We start from the raw sequence: 18,018 nt of genomic DNA on the forward strand, positions 1-18,018 counted from the left end.
ACTGCTTTCTACAAATTACAAATGTGAAGCACATTAATGCAAATGATTAAGTGCAATTACCTACAACTGACCCAATGATCAGTCGCATAAGTCTTGCTGATGAGAATAGATTATGTTGTTTTCAGTTAAATAGGCTTACTCTGAAACATGGTCCATCCAACCATCACGGCAAGATTTTTTTCCACGTTAATGTAAATATCACCCAATCATGCGGCAGCAACTAAATGCATAAAAGCATGCATACTTGGTCAAGATGTTCAGCTGTTTTTCAAACCAAATGTCAGAAAGGTGAATAAATGACTGGGGGACTTCGGGACTTTGACGATGGTATGATTGTTGGTGCCAGACAGGGTGGTTTGAGTATCTCAGAAACTGCTGATCTCCTGGGGTTTTCATGCACAACAGTCTCAAGGGTTTGCATAGAATGGTGTGAAAAACTAAAAACTGTTCTGCGGGAAAAACTTGCTGTTAATGAGAGAAGTCAGTGGAGAAGGGCCAGACTGGTCAAAGCTGACAGGAAGGTGACAGTAACACAAATAACCACGCATTACAACAGTGGTATGCAGAAGAGAATCTCTGAACACACAATGCGTCAGACCTGTTAGGTGGATAGGCTACAGTAACAGAAGACCAAAAAGTCTAAGAAAATCAATCTAATGAATACCTAATAAAGTGCTGAGTGTAGATGAAAATCTGTCGCCAGATGCACAGGAGTGGCAAGATATCCTGTGAAGAAGAGTACAGATATAGAGGCATTGGAAAAGGTTCAGAGAAGGGCAACCAGATTGATTTCATAAAAGATAAGAGTTACCAGGATAGACTTAGGATGCTTAATCTCTTTAAACTTAAAGTAAAAAAGAGACTTGGGGTTTTTTTTATTGAGACTTTTAAATTCATTAAAGGGAGCAACAAAGTGAATTATAAGCTCAGGCTGAGTTCATTTAGCAGAACAAGAGGGCATAAATGGAAATTGGCAAAGGAGAAATTCCGTACAGATATTAGGAAGTCCTTTTTTGTTTGTTTGCTTTTTGCCTTTCCCTGTAATAAATGAAATAATGTGTGTTCTCATGTCTATACCCGAATGAAACACGAAGCCAATGGAGGGCACAATGCAGATTGAAATGAGCTTGCAATAATATAATTTCCCCCTTTTTTTGAGAACACAATATAGCTCATTGTTTATTTTATCATGGGCTTCATGCTTTTGGCAGGCACCGTATATGTGAGTGTGCTCCAGAACAAATAGCTGTACCAGATTGGCAGATTGTGCCCATGCTCATTTTCAAAATGGTACAGCACATTACTTGACAGGGCAGCTATTGTATATAATGAGCTCAGAATAATATTAATAATGCATTTCAGTTAACAGAAAATGTGTGAAAGCTTTGCTTTACTTCTTGTGCAGTTTTTCCTTATTACTTTCAGAGCATTCAGCTGTCACCAACAACACAACAACAAATTGAATCAGATAGCATTTTCATATTTGCTGAGATTTATTTATTAGCATCAAATAAGGCGTTGGGGCACATGTTAATACTTAATGGGACATTATAGATGAAGGCAGTGTTTTCTGGTTAATGTAGAACACTTTCTTTGAATGAGAGGTACCATTCCTCATCCAAGGGTGACCTTCTTCAGCCTGTTTCACCTCAGACCTCAGATCCGTGAATAAAGCTCAGATTTCCTCACAATTGACTTATTCACTTCCTTTAGTGAGCAACAACCTTTCAAAGAATGAAAGAAAAACAGTGTTTAGTGCAGCCCTAACATATCTAAATTCCTGTACATAGGCATACTGGGAAGATGCAATAGGGCTCTCTGCAAAGTAAATCCAGGAAAAGTATATGTGGCAGGTGGGGCTCAGTTTGCTGAAAGGAGCCAGAGCAATCCGAGGACCACGCTTACAGGTTAAGCAGGCACACACCTGGACTATGTAACAAATTAGGATGTTAAATGTGTGCTCTTTCCCACAGTAGGCGTCTGAGACCGGGGAACCACGTATGAGATGACTGTGGTTCGAGAGAGACAGGACTGAAAGAGACAGCTGACAAGCGACAGAGCGAAAGCAACAAAGTGAAAGCTAAAGTTTGGTTTTGTCTGCCTTTATTATTTTAGTTTTTTGTTTTGATCCCGTGAGGGTGATGGAATGGCCTTGAAAAACCCTTGAGGCTTGGTGTGTCTTGGCATATCCACCTAAACTGTGTCAACTGTACATACAGTGCAGTCCGCAAGTATATGGACAGTGGTACAATTTCTGTTCTTTTGTACTCAATCTTGTATATCTCTGGTCTGCCAAGCTTCTTAATGTCCATCAAGCTCGGTGGTCCCTCTTTCTTGGCTGGTTCCGGTTCATACTTGCCTACCGACCATAACACCAAGCCAGACGCACTGTGCCGCCAGTTCTCCTCTGAGCCTTGTTCCCTGGTGACCAACGCCATTCTCCCTCCTCCCTGTCGGGTGGTCGCCATCACCTGGGAGTTGGAGGGTTTGATTTAATCCATGCTAGAGACTCAGCCTGACCCTCGACCTAACCCTAAAAACGGTCTATTTGTTGGCAATTCTGTCCGTCCAGCAGGTGTTGCAGTGGGCTCATTCCTCTCTCCTGACCTGTCACCCTGGGGTCCAATGCACCCTGGCCTTCCTGAGTCAGCACTTCTGGTGGCCTACTATGGCTGAGGATGCCCGAGCATTTGTGTCAGCCTGCACAACGTGTGCTCAGAGCAAAGCTTCACACAAGCCTGTTTCCGGCCTGCTTCACCCCCTTCCAGTCCCGGGACGGCCTTGGAGCCACATCGGGGTTGACTTTGTTACTGGTCTCCCACCATCTCATAGTAATACGGTCATATAATCGACCAGTTCTCTAAAACTTGGTGGTCCCTCTTTTTTGGCCATTTCCAGTTCACACTGTGGATTCTGTGCTGCTGGACCTTCCACTTTCGCACCTGCACTGCTCTGCCTGTCTGTGGGTTTTGATCATCTGCTCCACCTTTTGTGTATTCTCCTAATAAAGCCTCTGGAGAGGAGTGCCTAAACTAAATGTGGTCTGTGTCTGGCTTTTGAGTCCACACCAGTGACCCGTTATAACAGATCCCCATCAAACATCAGTGCTCTCTTTCTTCTCAATGATGTTCCAAACAGTTTGTTTTGGTAAGCCTTTTCTTTGGCCTATGTCTCTGACTGTTTTCTGCTTATTCTAACCTTTTCTGTCCCAAGCCCAATATGAACTGGCTCCATCCAAATTTCAAGGGGGTTTGGCTTTGGTTGAGAAAGTTGAGAAGGTTTTATTAGGGACCAAAACAATATTACATTGTCATTTGGCTGATGCGTTTATCCAAGGCGACTTACAGTTCATTAGACTAAGTAGGAGACAATTACCCCCCCCCCCCCCCTTCCCATTTTTGGTCACTTAAGATGGTGGGACTAGGAATAAAAAGAGATGTCATTTCTACACAAATGATCCAATATGTAAATATTACCTCAAATTAAAGGTTAAAGTCTGCACCTTAACCTCATATTCATCATTTCATTTCAAATCCAAACTTTATGAAATTATACCACTGTTCAAATACTTATGGGCTGCACTGTAAATAATTCCATCCATCCATCCATTATCTGAACCCGCTTATCCTGAACAGGGTCGCAGGGGGCTGGAGCCTATCCCAGCATACATTGGGCGAAAGGCAGGAATACACCCTGGACAGGTCGCCAGTCCATCACAGGGCACACACACCGTTCACTCACACACTCATACCTATGGGCAATTTAGACTCTCCAATCAGCCTAACCTGAATGACTTTGGACTGTGGGAGGAAACCGGAGTACCCGGAGGAAACCCACGCAGACACGGGGAGAACATGCAAACTCCGCATAGAGAGGCCCCGGCCGACGGGGATTCGAACCCAGGACCTCCTTGCTGTGAGGCGGCAGTGCTACCCACTGCACCATCCGTGCCGCACTGTAAATAATTGATTTGTGGAATTACAATTCAAAGCTGCAATTAATATTCTATGAGTGCCAAATAATAAGAAATTACATCAGGTTCCCTCTAGGAACTTCAATCAATCTTGACCTGGAAAACACTTTTTTGGAAATCACCAGGTGGTCAGACATAAATAGTAAATAAGACATCAGCCTTTCATGTGATAAGCCATAGTCTCAGTCTTACCTGCAAGAGCCAGTGCCAAGCGAAGCTCCTCTCTCAGCATCTGGAGGATTTTACTGACACCTGTGTCACCCTAACAACAAAGAAAAACAAACCGTCATGTGACCACCATTCATTTCTATAAATGTTTTTAGCTTAATTACTCATTAATAACCACATTGCATATGTGATAATGGAGCATGTATCATGAGGCATTGTTATGTATAACAAACATGGCGTATAGTGTAAATTTGTAGGTGTAAACTTATTTAGGCTATCATAACACTCTTAATGTACCACTCTCTACACATTCTACAACTCCTAAAACATAACTTAATACAAGATATTTAAAATTATTATGCCTGAAGCTAAAATGGTTTATTCTTAAACTCACGCCAAAGTTTATTCTTAAGCTGAAGAATCTTATAATTAAGAGAAGTAGATAGGCTATTCAGGCACAGGGTTCAAGAAGCTTATGTTATGTCAGCTACTGTATTCTCTCCATTGAGAATGTAACATACATTTTTTTATAGTGGAACCACGGAGAAAGCCAGGCAATTAATTTGGTCTGTGCCCAGCGAAAACACCCATGGGGAGTGTCCTGGAGAGATGTCCATTTCCAAGGAGTTGATTGGTCAAAGGGCGGTGTTTTTATGTTTCAAACTGATATCCTAAGCATAATCTGCCCCTGACAAGGTTAGCGGTGCAGGATATGTTGCAGATATACCCCAATTGAAAGTAGCTCAGCTTTGTAGTATGGGAAACCCAGGGTTAGAGCTTAAATAACGTCGCTTTGTAGTACACCCCCCAGGAATAATGGCTAAAGTCGGCAGACTGATCTGAATATTGTAGAATTTCTTGAATGTTATAACTGGGCTTGAAATTTTACTCTAAACCTAAGTTTTCTAACGTATTTCTCCATTTATAGCCTATGGGGAAATTGGGAAGTGTGATGCACAGGACACAATATTGGTTGCTGCAGTTACAGGTTATGTTTGTTCCATATCTTGGAGTTCACTGATTGGATCAATCAACAATGCCATCATTTTACGAAGAGCCTATGCCCTCCTAAACTTTGTATTAAGGAGACATGTAGCATAGTGGTTAAGGTAAATGACTGGGACCCCCGGTGTAGCCACAATAAGATCCGCACAGCCGTTGGGCCCTTGAGCAAGGCCCTTAACCCTGCATTGCTCCAGGAGAGGATTGTCTCCTGCTTAGTCTAATCAACTGTACGTCGCTCTGGATAAGAACGTCTGCCAAATGCCATTCATGTCATGTCAGACATGGTGCAACTGAATTTTGTAGCTGCCTAATTATAGACTAACTAGTAGCTGTAAAGCCTGTAATGTGAGCTTTATATTCCCACTTAAGGGAGAACTTAACAAAAAGCTGGTGCAACCCTACCCTGGAGATAATTATGGATACATTACAAAGTCACAACACCTCCAGAAGACCAAATCTAGTTGCCAGAAGCCCAAATGTAACAAAAGCTCATGGTTGGGTCTTTCTGCTACAGTCCAGGAAAGTATTAGACATCACTGTCAAGTTTGATTTTCGTATTTTGAACCCTTGTGGCTTGTACCCTTGCACTCTTCAAGGTGCAATCTTACCCCACAGGCAAGCCCCCACAGGATCGGTCGTCCCACAAACACAGCCCTTGCACCGAGGGCCAGGGCTTTCAGCACGTCAGTTCCCCTGCGTACACCACCATCCAGGAACACCTCCACTCTGCCTTCTACTGCCTCCACTATCTCTGGCAGTGCGTCGATCTGTACACATATACACAGGTGGTTATAACAGAGAATAGGCTAGTCTATAGCCCAGTGGCTAAGGTGCTTGACTGGGACCTGGAAAGTTGGTGGTTTAAGCCCTAGTTTAGCCGCAATATGGTCTGTGTAGCTGTTGGGGGGATTTGCCCCTGCTTATTCTAATCAACTGTAAATAAAAAGTGTCTGTTAAAATGTTATTTAATACAGATTTTAATACAGACGATGGATCAGAACTGAGAACAGGGCAGACAACAGACGGCAACAGCACACACACAATGGACCAAAACCCAGATAGCAGACATTAAAACAAATATATTAGTAGGCAGGGGTAAGAACAGAAACCAAGGATCAGAATACAAAACAGGTTAGAACACAGACCAGGGTTCAATATACATTTGAATACTTTGGCTTTTGAACACTCACAGTAGCTGGGACAGAGTCTAGCTGCCGTCCTCCATGATTAGACACCAGAATCCCATCGACACCACATTGAAGGGCCAGCTTTGCATCTTCAGCTACGGAACAAAGTGAGAAAGCTTTTCACAGAACAACAGAAATATTCAGCACAAGTGCACTATGAGGGAGACTTAGGAAGGTGGACCCAAGTACAGGAATACAGAGGCAGGAGGATTAGCCCAAAAAAGCACAACAAATCTGAATCCTAGAGACATAGAGAATGTAAGAAACATAATGAGCTGGTACAACTGGTACATAATGAGTTTGTCCGACACTAGTCACCATTTCTGTCTGGCCATTTGACTGTGGATGAAAACCAAAAGTGAGGTGAACTGGGGCCTATAGTCTGACACAACTAGAGCTTCGGAGGACAGGCTGTGAGCATCATACTTCTGATTTTTGTAACCCGGATGGTAAGAGAGAAAAAGGTCCATCACGGCCTATCAGGCTTGACAGGGGTTTAGAAGTTTGTCCTGTTGGACATTTTTATCATCAGTCAAGACAATGAGTGAGTGTTGAGCCCCCTTCAGCCAGTGTCTCTTCTCCTCTAAGGTCAGTTTGATAGCAAGTTATTCTCTATTACATTATTGGCATTTGGCAGACGCTCTTATCCAGAGCGACGTACAACAAAGTGCATACCCATAACCAGGGATAAGTTCGCTGAAAGACTCTAGAGGGAAGTACAATTTCAACTGCTACCTGTACAACAAAGATAAGGACAAGGGCCATATTTATTTTATTTTTATTTTTTTAATTTTTTGAACAAACAAACAAACAGAGCAAAAGTGACCAAAGTTAACTATCCAAACACTGCTTACCTAGCCAACTAAAAATACCGATACACAAAGCAAGTCACAGAGACAACAATTAAGGTTCACAGGGAGGTAGGGAGGGATGGGGAGAGGTGCTGCTTGAAGAGGTGTGTCTTCAGCTTGCGCTTGAAGGTGGGGAGAGATTCTATAGTTCTGACCTCAACGGGGAGTTCGTTCCACCACCGTGGAGCCAGAACAGACAGTAGTCGTGAGGTGGAGGTTCTGAGAGGGGGAGGTGCCAAGCAGCCTGTGGAGGCTGAACGAAGCGGTCTGGCAGGGGTGTAGGGTCTGATGATTTTTTGCAGCTGGGGAAGACCCTTTAATGTTTTGAATTTGATGCGAGCCATGACAGGCAGCCAGTGGAGGGAAGTAAGCAGGAGCGTGACGTGTGAGTATTTGGGAAGGTTGAAGACCAGACGAGCTGCTGCATTCTGGATGAGTTGGAGAGGTCTGATGGCGGACGCTGGGAGGCCAGCCAAGAGGGAATTGCAGTAGTCCAGGCGGGACAGAACCATCGCTTGGACCAGGAGCTGGGTCGAGTAGGGGGTGAGAAAGGGGCGGATTCTCCGTATGTTGTATAGGAAGAACCTGCAAGACCGGGTCACCGCCGCAATGTTCTCGGAAAGGGACAGTCTGCTGTCCATCACCACGCCGAGGTTCCTTGCACTGGGTGACGGCGTGAGTGTGGTATCCCCGAGGGAAATGGAGAGATCCAGATGGGGAGAGGTATTAGCAGGGATGAATATCATTTCAGTTTTACCTGGGTTGAGCTTTAGATGGTGGTTGTCCATCCAGCTCTGGATGTCCCTCAGGCAAGCAGAGATACGGGCTGAAACCTGCGTATCAGACGGCGGGAACGAGACGAAGAGTTGGGTATCGTCCGCGTAGCAGTGGTAGGATAGCCCATGTGCAGTGATCACAGGGCCAAGGGAGCGAGTGTAAAGAGAAAAAAGAAGCGGGCCAAGGACTGAGCCCTGGGGAACTCCTGTGGCGAGGGGCCGAGGTGTCGATACCGAACCAGCCCAGGCAACCTGGAAGGAGTGACCAGAGAGGTAGGACTCAATCCAGTCCAGGGCTGTGCCACAGATGCCCGTTGCTGACAGGGCAGACAGGAGGATGGAGTGATCCACAGTGTCGAAGGCAGCAGAAAGATCTAGAAGAATGAGGACAGAGGAGAGGGAGGCTGCTCGTGCGGCATGGAGTGACTCACTGACGGAGAGGAGCGCAGTCTCTGTCGAGTGGCCCGATCTGAAGCCAGACTGATGGGGGTCTAGCAGGTTGTTGTTAGAAAAGAAGGAAGAAAGTTGAGTAGAAGCGGCTCGTTCTATAGTTTTAGAAAGGAAAGGAAGAAGAGATACCGGGCGGTAGTTCTGGATGATGGAGGGATCCAGGGTAGGCTTTTTTAGCAGCGGAGTGATGGGCTGGCAAAGACCAGTAGAAGAGTTGGAAGGACAAATGTGACCGGCAACCAGAGCGTCCTTGATTTACATAGGTCTCCACTTGCTGAATACTTACTTTATGGTACACAGAAGGGACTTGGGACAACTTGGAAGGAACAGGAGACTTGAGAGATGGACAAGGCATAGCGAAAAGGTAGTTGGTATGACAAATCGGTCTCCACTCAATCATAGATCGAGATGTTAGGGTTATGCTGCTCCCTCCATGGGTACCCCAGGACGATTGGGAAATACAGAGATTGGATCATATGGAACTGTAGGGTCTCTTGATGTTGGTCATAGAGACAGAGAAGCAGAGGGCTAGTGAGGTGAAGAATTATGCCAGTATCCAGGGATCATCTATCTATGATGGTTATAGAGACAGGGGTCTCACAGTTGGTGAAAGAGATATGGAGTTGCTTGGCCAAAGAGATATTCATGAAGTTCCCCATAGCTCCAGAATCCATCAAGACTTGCAGGGTGTTTTGTTCTTCTCCCCAGGTGATGTATGTAGGGAGTGGGACTTGAGGGAGTGAAGGTCATAGTTCTCCCTTCTCTGGACAAGCTTGGGCATTTTCCAGACAGCACAGGACAGGATGATTGGTAGTGGCATTGCATGTCACGGCCCTCCCAGATGTATCTGAGGCTAGGGAAGAATTTGCGAGTATTGTCTCCAACAATAGTGGTAGAGTTAATGCTGGTCTAGTCTCAGGGCAACTGCTGATCATCAAGCGTTGCTCTCTTCGTCTCTCACTGAGCCAGTTATTGAGCCAAAAGGACTGGTCTATGATGTCTCTAGATCACGCTGTAGAACCCACACAGCTAGACCAATGAGGGAATAGCTGGAGGGGAAGGAGCAATGTGTTTTTCCTCCTGGTGTTGCTGATGCAAACAAGAGATGTTAGTTATTTTATCCCCCGTTCATGAACAGAGCACAATTACATTTAAGAATATTCTGGGTCCGTCGCCATGAGTCAGATATGAATTGCCCTGCTCCATATCCCGCTTAAGACAGGCCTGAAACGGATCAGTAAGATACTTAATATTCTCCGTTCGCAAACGGGGCCATGTTGTCATCACGGATATATCCGATCTGTCGTCCAAATGTCAATATTCTAATGGTAGCATTAGAACATTCACGAAGGAGCTGAACAACACATCAAATATATCTATGATCACAAAAAGTAAGCTTAGCTGTAAGTATTGTTTTACTCATTATCTGACTCAATATATGCTCCGGGGATTAGCACTATTGCTGAATCTCAGTTCGTAGGAGAACACAGAGGTTGGGGGTCTAGCCAACACAATACATGCATTATATTTTACATAGATAGTTGTGAACCCAGGTCAGCGTGCATTCAGAGGGCTCCTTAAGGTTAATTTGACAAGAACCGACGTAGAACGTCCATGGGTTCTCTTCACATCAAATCACCAGAACCATGCACCACCAATCCCATTTTACTGGCAGAACTTGGCTGCCTTTCCCAATTTGGGGACTCCACTAAAGTACCAACCCACTGATCAGTTGGTTTTTGGTGAACCCCCTGACTATTCAGTCGTAATTTAGGCTGAAAAAGGTATAATATGGATATCAGTCATGAAGATCACGCAAGTAAAAAATAAGAAGAATTTATTAACAGGCAGGTAGGTCATTAGCTTAGAATTCAGAATACAGAATACAGAAATTAAGAAATTAAGAAAAGAAATACAGAGTAAATCTTACCCAGCCTGCTTCAGCTACACACAGACACAGAATGTGCACAGTGTGGGAAGTCGGTTACGATCTTCCCAGATTGCTTGGTTTAGTCTCCTTAAATCCAAAATCAGGCCTTGCCCATTTGGAATTTAGAACCAGGCCTCCCCAGGTAGTGAGATTTTGGTCAGGGGGTGAGGTGAATGGCTTTCACAGGGAAAGATTTCCACACAGTTTTCCCTAGGTTCCTGGATGGTTATGATGTCCTAGGTATACTGTTGTAGAAATTACACCATTGTACCCGTCGCACTGAAACAATCAGACTAATACCAAACATTACTATGTTCTAATCTGGGATTGTCATGAAACATCTTTATGCCATATACACCATTTCAGCGCTATAACCCTGCAACCCTGAAAGGAATGTCATGGGGGGGGGGGTTCAGGAAGATATCTGTTTTTTTGGAACAATCCATGAGTTTTTCCCCCACAGGCTCCTGAGAAAGTGGGGGCTAAAAATGTATGCTCCTGGGGGAGAGTTAATTTACTTTACAGCCACAAATTGTCACTGTATCAGAGGAGGTCAGTGCCGTGACCAGATTTAATCTTTTCTGCCTTACAGCTCACATATCTGAATCCTATCTAGTCCTTGATAGCATCTGAAAGACCATGCTGAAAGGCTGCAATAAGTGCTATGGGTTGTACTGGCTCTCTGCTGTGAGGATTCGGAAGGTGATGGCGTAGTTATCGATGCTGAGGCTGTCCTGGCGAAGTTGGCTGCTTCACTGCTGACTGGATGGTTGACCTTATGCATCTCATCAGTGAAGAGCTGATAGCTGAAGCACACATTGCAGAGATGGTGATGGGCTTACCGGTGAACAGGGTAAAGATCTAGGCTATCTGTGAATGATCGCTGTACCAAAGGGTACCAAAGGGTTTGAACCAGGGCTTCTGCAAACTGGCTAAGCATCAGGATGTCTGTTGATTCCAGACTGTGTCTTCTGACTCCAGCTCCAGGTGGGCCAAAGTGGCATGACGCTGGTCAAGTGGTCTGCTGAATCCATTTCCATGACATGTCTTGCTATTAAATGGTAATTTGACTGCCTTTTTAATAGCGCTTTTTTTCCTCAAAGCGCTTTACAATATTTCCACTAACATAAGGGAACTTTTTTTCTTTTTCTTCTTTTTTCAAGTATTCAGCACCTGTAATCAAAAGTCAAAAACCTTCCTCTGTCCTCGTGTTTTTTTGGGGGTGTGGTTGATTTTTTAAAGAATGTATCACAAAGATAGCCCGGCTGATTTACATCTACCAAACCTCTGGTAGGACACTACTTTCCAATAGAATGTCTGTTGGTGATTTATGGAGTCATTATTATATTTATCATGTTAAAATGAGTGTTTAAGTTAATGTATGGCTTCTAGAATTCACTTCACATCAACCGTATCAGTTTGTAGTGTTTTTAAACACAAATACCCTACAGAGAGCAGGGCACATAATCTAGATATTTTACAACAGTTAGTGTAACGGTTGAAGAAATTGCCTGAGTCCGAGGTGGGATTTGAACCCCGGCCTCTCACTCGTCCAAATATTTTTTTGAACAAACGTATTACCAGTCAGCTAAAGACAAACTCGCCCCTAGCCAAGGGCAACAATGTTCTTTTGAATTTCAGGGTTACATCATCAGAGAGATGTTGTCACGGTAACCTGCTACAAGCCTTTGCTTTTACTGCACCATGCTTACTAGCAAACAAGCTGAACGAACCACACTACATTAGTTCCGGCTGAGACAAAATAAAACAAAGGTTTGAATTACACAAAATGTTGACGGGTATACTTAAGAAATCAGGGATCATCAAATCACGGTCCTCGAGGGCCAAGAACTGCTGGTTTTCCTCCGTATCATTACCTGGGAGTCAGTTGTCAAGACTAATTGTTCAGTTATTTACCATGGAGGAAAGAAAACCAGGGCAGGATTTGGATGGAAGAATTTTTTTTTTTCGGATTTGATGATCCCTGCAATAAATAATAGTGCTAGACAAAAACAGCACCACAGGAAGTGAGGTCATCTTCATATACACAGACATTCACCTGTCAGCACTCCTTTCAGCACCACAGGAAGTGATGTCATCTTTTTCAGCCAAACAATATCCTCCGACTGGAGTGAGGGGTCTATGGTCTGATCCACGTATTCAGCCAGGCTATTGTCCTCACTGAACCCCTCCTTACCGGAGAATACAAGGTCTGGGGAATGCAAATTAGGCAGCCTGAAACAGAACCAGCACACTCAAATTAGCCAAATATCCCAAGCCTCAGACATGACTAGTTATCAAAGATTATTATACTAAATCCTACTTGGCCCTGCTGAGGCAACACCTTGGTGTCCTATCTCATCTTCCACAAAGACCACAGAGACACCATTCAGTCCAAGTAATTTATCTCTAATGACACTGCTATCAAACACCATCATGACAGAATCAGTTGCAATGGGGTGTGGTGGTGGGGACGGATGGCACAGATATTCAACATACTCCTAGTTAAATCTCTTATTTATAATGAAGATGTTGATATGAGAAAGTAAGGTACTTACTGCAGGGAGATGCCAATATGATGACAAAACAAACTCATGGGTGATTGACTTATGATAGCAACAAATTGCTTACAAAAATAAAAAGCATGGGGCAACATTGGTCCAAAATTCAGTACAATTGGCACACATACAATATGTTTATACACTCAACTGAACAGAAAATTCACTATCAGCACCTTTGCAGTTATGATAAATAGCATGACTGCTATTTCTCATTCTGTGAGAACACTTGAATATGTTGCCATTCACACTTCAAGTTATGATAAAGTTTGAAAAATGTTAAACATGGACGGAATAACTCAATCTTAAGAAATCTTAAGAACTTAATAGAAAGATTATTTCTTGCTCATGTCAATACAAATATAATGAGTACTTTTTAGATTATTTAGAAATAACTGACCTGATTAGACCAAAATGCATTCAATCTTAAATTAAGATTTAAGTTAACTTAAGTTAAGTAATTGTTGTTTTGCCACTGGGTTCCTACCTCACGTGGCTGGGGAGCCTGAATTGGTTGCGCATATCGTTTCGGCGCCGGCCCAGGTAGGGTGTATCCACAGTGACAAAAATACCCGTGTAGCCAGCGCGCTCGGCCCGTCGGACCAGAGATAGGGTCAGGTTCCGGTCCTTGCAAATATAGAGCTGCATCCAGCGCACTCCGGACGGGCCTGCCTCTGCCACTTCCTCTATGGAGGATGTGGAGAAGGAACTCAGCATCATCCCCGTCCCTGCAGAACTGCAAGCTGGGACACAGGAGGTTGTGAGAGAAGCCACAGATTATAGACCAGGATGGCAATCCCTGGAACTGAAGAACAGCAGCATTTAATCGATCACTGTAGGCAGCTGATAATATAGGTGCCTCACCTACTTTCATGAGTCTTAATTGGCTACTGATTTTAGGGTGAGAAAAATATAAAAATCTATTCTTTTCCAGGACCAATATTGGTGATCCTGATATTCAAGTCTATATTGGAAGTTAACAGTCTCTGGTGAACAAATTAATTGTGCCTGCTGAAATCATTCATTCATTATCCTAACACGCTTATCCTGAACAGGTTTGCAGGGGGGCTGGTGCCTATCCCAGCATACATTGGGCGAAAGGCAGGAATACACCCTGGACAGGTCGCCAGTCCATTGCAGGGCACACACACCATTCAATCAGTCACACACTCAGTCACACACTCACACACTCACACACTCAATTTAGACTCTTCAATCAGCCTAACCTGCATGTCTTTGGACTGTGGGAGGAAACCGGAGTACCCGGAGGAAACCCACGCAGACACGGGGAGAACATGCAAACTCTGCACAGAGAGGCCCCGGCCGACGGGGATTCGAACCCAGGACCTCCTTGCTGTGAGGCGGCAGTGCTACCCACTGCACCATCTGTGCTGCCCTGCTGAAATCAGTTATCATGAATTTTGTCAATATTTAGAAAGGGCATGAAGACAGTGGAGCATCGGCCCTCAGATCTACTCATGAATATTCAGCAATTATAATAGAGGACTGGAAGCTCCAGTTAGTCGCTGAAACCTGCTGTGTTAAAGATGTAAAGAGCGCCGGAGGAAAGCTGCAACCGACTGTTGTTTTGCATTGTTTTGACAGCAGGGCCAGACCTGGAAAAACAGGCAGGGTTCTGAGGTGATAAATCGCCCATTTTCATTTAGGATTAAATCACACATTTTAACCGCTTTCACTGGTCAGAGGTGTGATTTAGCCTTGGACCCAGTTATTGCTATCAGTTCCAAAAAACTGACATGCCAAAGAGAAGCTGCACAAACTTTATCCTTTGGTCCCACAGCGCTACCATGTGGTAGCAGGCTAGACTGCATCTACAGTATGTGAGAGATGGGGATCTATACAGGAATGTGATGGTAAATGGTTGGCATTTATATAGTGCCTTTACCCGAAGTGCTAGTCTATGAATGCAAAAAACAATTAAATATTCTCAATTTATAAACTCACCTTTAGCATATGAGCAAATGATAATAAGAAGCTGCTCGATTCGTATAGCAATGACCATATCATTAATTAACTTAATTATTGTTACAAAATAACAATTTAGGTATTAATGCTCAATTATTCCATATGAGTCCAAAAAACTTTCCATTAAAAATACATTATATGTTGTAACTGCAACTTGAATCTTATTTTTAATCTTATTTGCCCTGCATAATATTTACTGTTTACTGTTTCTAGAATAATGCCACACACCATAACCGTTGACCTTTTGGGAAATGCTGACATTTATGGCATACTGTAATACACATAGCAACTATATTAAAGTACTGCAGATGTTGATGTGATATTTACTCCAGAGTACAGGCATTCCAATTGAATCATTTCAGAGGCAATTTTTTAAATGAACAATTCTTCTACTTCAAATTAAAATGGATGTATTTTCACTTTCAAAGAGTTTGACCACCCATATTGGTCAAAGGTGTCATATATCTCTGAGTTTCTGCTGTACATAATGCTTACATGTCTGTTGGAATGTGTTAGTACAGAGATAGAATTGTGCAGGAACCATGAGACCCAAATGTACGGACAGTAGTAAATAATTGTTCTATTTTTATATACTGCATAATTTTCAATGTGTGCCTGTGTTTGGTATAATGTACACATTCACACAAGTCTAATATCTGAGGGAAAAGTCTATACCTGTTATCAGTATTGACAGTGGCCTTTTAATTTTTTACTAACTGAACAGCAGTATTTGGATAGTTAAGTTTAGTCACTTTTGCTCTGTTTGTAAATTTGTTGATTTAATCTTTAAGTCCTTATCTTTGTTGTATGGGTAGCAATTGAAATTGTACTTCCCTCTAGGGTCTTTCAGCGCACTTAGCCCTGGTTATGGGTATGCACTTTGTTGTACGTCGCACTGGATAAGAGCGTCTGCCAAATGCCAATAATGTAATGTAGTGTAACACTGACCCCGAGGTAAAGTGGGTTTAAATCAGTACAGTACCTCTCATCGTGGCTATCTCTCCATCAGGATGGGCCATCTTCTGCATCCCGGTGGCTGCCACACAAACAGGCATGCTGAGCTGCTGTCCCAGAACAGAGATGGACATGTCCACCTGGGAAACATCCCGCAACACACGGGGGTACAGCCTCCACCTTCAGTTTGGAGGGCAAAGAAGAGCTGTGTTTAAAAAAAAGCTTATTTAAATTTTCTCCCCAATTTTGAATTATCCATCCTGAATCATATACTGTATATGTATATATATGTACTCAGTGAGTACTTTATTAGGTATTTATTGGACTTCTACTGCTGTAGCTTATCGACTTAGATTTATGATGTGCTGTGTGTTCAGAGATGCTCTTCTGCATACCACTGTTGTAATGTGTGGTTACTTGCGTTACCCTCCTGTCAGCTTTGACCAGTCTGGCCATTCTCCTCTGACGTCTCTTATTAACAAGGCATTTCTGTTTGCAGAACTGCTGCTCACCTAAAAAAAATTGCACCATTCTTTGCAAACTATAGAGACTAGTGTGGGTGGAAATCCCAGGAGATACTCAAACCACCCTGTCTGCAACCAACAATCATTCCACGGTCAAAGTCACTTAGATCACATTGTTTTCCCCATTCTGATGAACATTAACTGAAGCTCCGGAACCATATCTACATGATTGTATGCATTGCACTGCTGCCACACAATTGGCTGATTAGATAATCGCATGACTAAGCAGGTGTAATAAAGTAAAAATGTTCCTAATAATGTGCTCGGTGAGTGTACACTATAAGTATCGGTGCTCAATGCTGCAACTTCTGCTATATAATTACAAGAGTGCTGACAGGCATGTGTTCTGCTCAGAAACATGTGAATCACCATTGCTTCTTAGCACACTAAAATTGCAAGTCAGGCTCACACAGAAATGAGTCAGAAGAAGATACTTCTTGAGTGCACAATTTGGCCAGAACTGGTTATTAGTGAGCGATATGATGCATTAATTGCGGCTAACTGAAACCTTTCCATTCCTGGGTGGTACTATAGCCATTTGTGCTTTGCCAGCCTCAGTCAACATTGGTATTTAGGTCAGGTTATAAATATTAGAATATTCTCTTCTTAGAACATGTGGGTCCCTAACATAAAATATGATGCATGCCAAAAGGCACAGGCCAACAATTTTTGAAAAATGTTTAATAGCAAAGGCAATCGAATTAAACCCATATGACTACCTTGATTTTTATTTGTAGAATTTGTATTATTAAATTGTGATGTATATTATTTACACATCAAATGTTCAATATAGACTCAGTGATCACTTTATTAGGTATACCTGTACAAAAAAAATGGAGCAGAAGGAAATGGTCAAAGCTGACAAGTGGGTGACAGTAATGTAAATAACCAAACATTGCAACAGTGGTATGCAGAAGAGTATCTCTGAACACACAACGTGTCAAACCTTTAAGTGGATAGGCTACAGCAGCAGAAGACTTAATACATCCAAAAAAAAGTCTAATAAATACCTAATAAAGTGCTCACTGACTGTACAATACACTCTGATAGAGTATTTTAACTCAGGGTACTGTATAGGTGGCCCCTAGTAGACTTAAATAAACTCTGCCTGTTTATTATACCACAAATGCAGGGTATATTACAGCATTTCAGATACATCATTGGTGACAAATATATTCATGTAAAAACAAAATATGTTATTCAGAATGCACATTTACAACATGATGTGCTTTCCTGAGAAATGAATGCAAAGGGGGACAAATTCCATCACAGTGCCAATTTCTCAGTTGTTCAATTGTGTTTAATACATAAGCACATACAGTACTATGTGGAACAACAATCTATTTAATCTACATATTTGTTTTTAGTGGAGAGGATCTCTTTTAAATTCCATTGAGGATGCATTCACAAAAGTATACTATGAAATTATTTTGGTTTCATTTAGTCCTGAACATTTAAAAAAAGGCTGTAGGCTAACACACTCAAAAGTTCTTACCTGGAAAACGCAGCTACATTGTCTGCTAATGTCTCTTGTTCATCGGCTCCAGAAAAGTAAAAGTCAAGCACTGCTTTGGGGAGTATTTTTTTTGCCTCTTGCTCATAGTCGCTGACACACACAGGCTTTTCTGACATGTTTCTGTGCAGTAACAGGTGAAC

At 42.8% G+C, this 18,018-nt stretch overlaps 1 protein-coding gene across 1 annotated transcript; it reads right to left on the reverse strand.

The window, feature by feature from the left end:
* Window positions 1–1,531: 1,531 nt before the first annotated feature.
* LOC133140995 (2-Hydroxyacid oxidase 1-like) lies at window positions 1,532–18,018 on the reverse strand. The gene is made up of 8 exons (XM_061261338.1): window positions 17,858–18,018; window positions 15,867–16,018; window positions 13,386–13,641; window positions 12,400–12,575; window positions 6,337–6,428; window positions 5,755–5,913; window positions 4,166–4,235; window positions 1,532–1,724 (listed from the first exon to the last, which is right to left on the reverse strand). The coding sequence occupies exons 1-8, from the start codon at window positions 17,992–17,994 to the stop codon at window positions 1,657–1,659; spliced, it is 1,110 nt and encodes a 369-aa protein (XP_061117322.1). The 5' UTR covers window positions 17,995–18,018; the 3' UTR covers window positions 1,532–1,656.

This window comes from Conger conger, chromosome 1 (genome assembly GCF_963514075.1).
Source record: "Conger conger chromosome 1, fConCon1.1, whole genome shotgun sequence".
Taxonomy (NCBI): Eukaryota; Metazoa; Chordata; class Actinopteri; order Anguilliformes; family Congridae; genus Conger; species Conger conger.

Excerpts from the sequence above, each read along its gene's own strand:
- LOC133140995 (XM_061261338.1), bottom strand. The coding sequence starts at position 17,994 with ATGTCAGAAAAGCCTGTGTGTGTCAGCGACTATGAGCAAGAGGCAAAA. Across the intron at positions 16,019-17,857 it reads AATGTAGCTGCGTTTTCCAG|GTGGAGGCTGTACCCCCGTG; the intron begins GTAAGAACTTTT and ends TCCAAACTGAAG. Across the intron at positions 6,429-12,399 it reads GCTGAAAGGAGTGCTGACAG|CTGAAGATGCAAAGCTGGCC; the intron begins GTGAATGTCTGT and ends TTTGTTCCGTAG.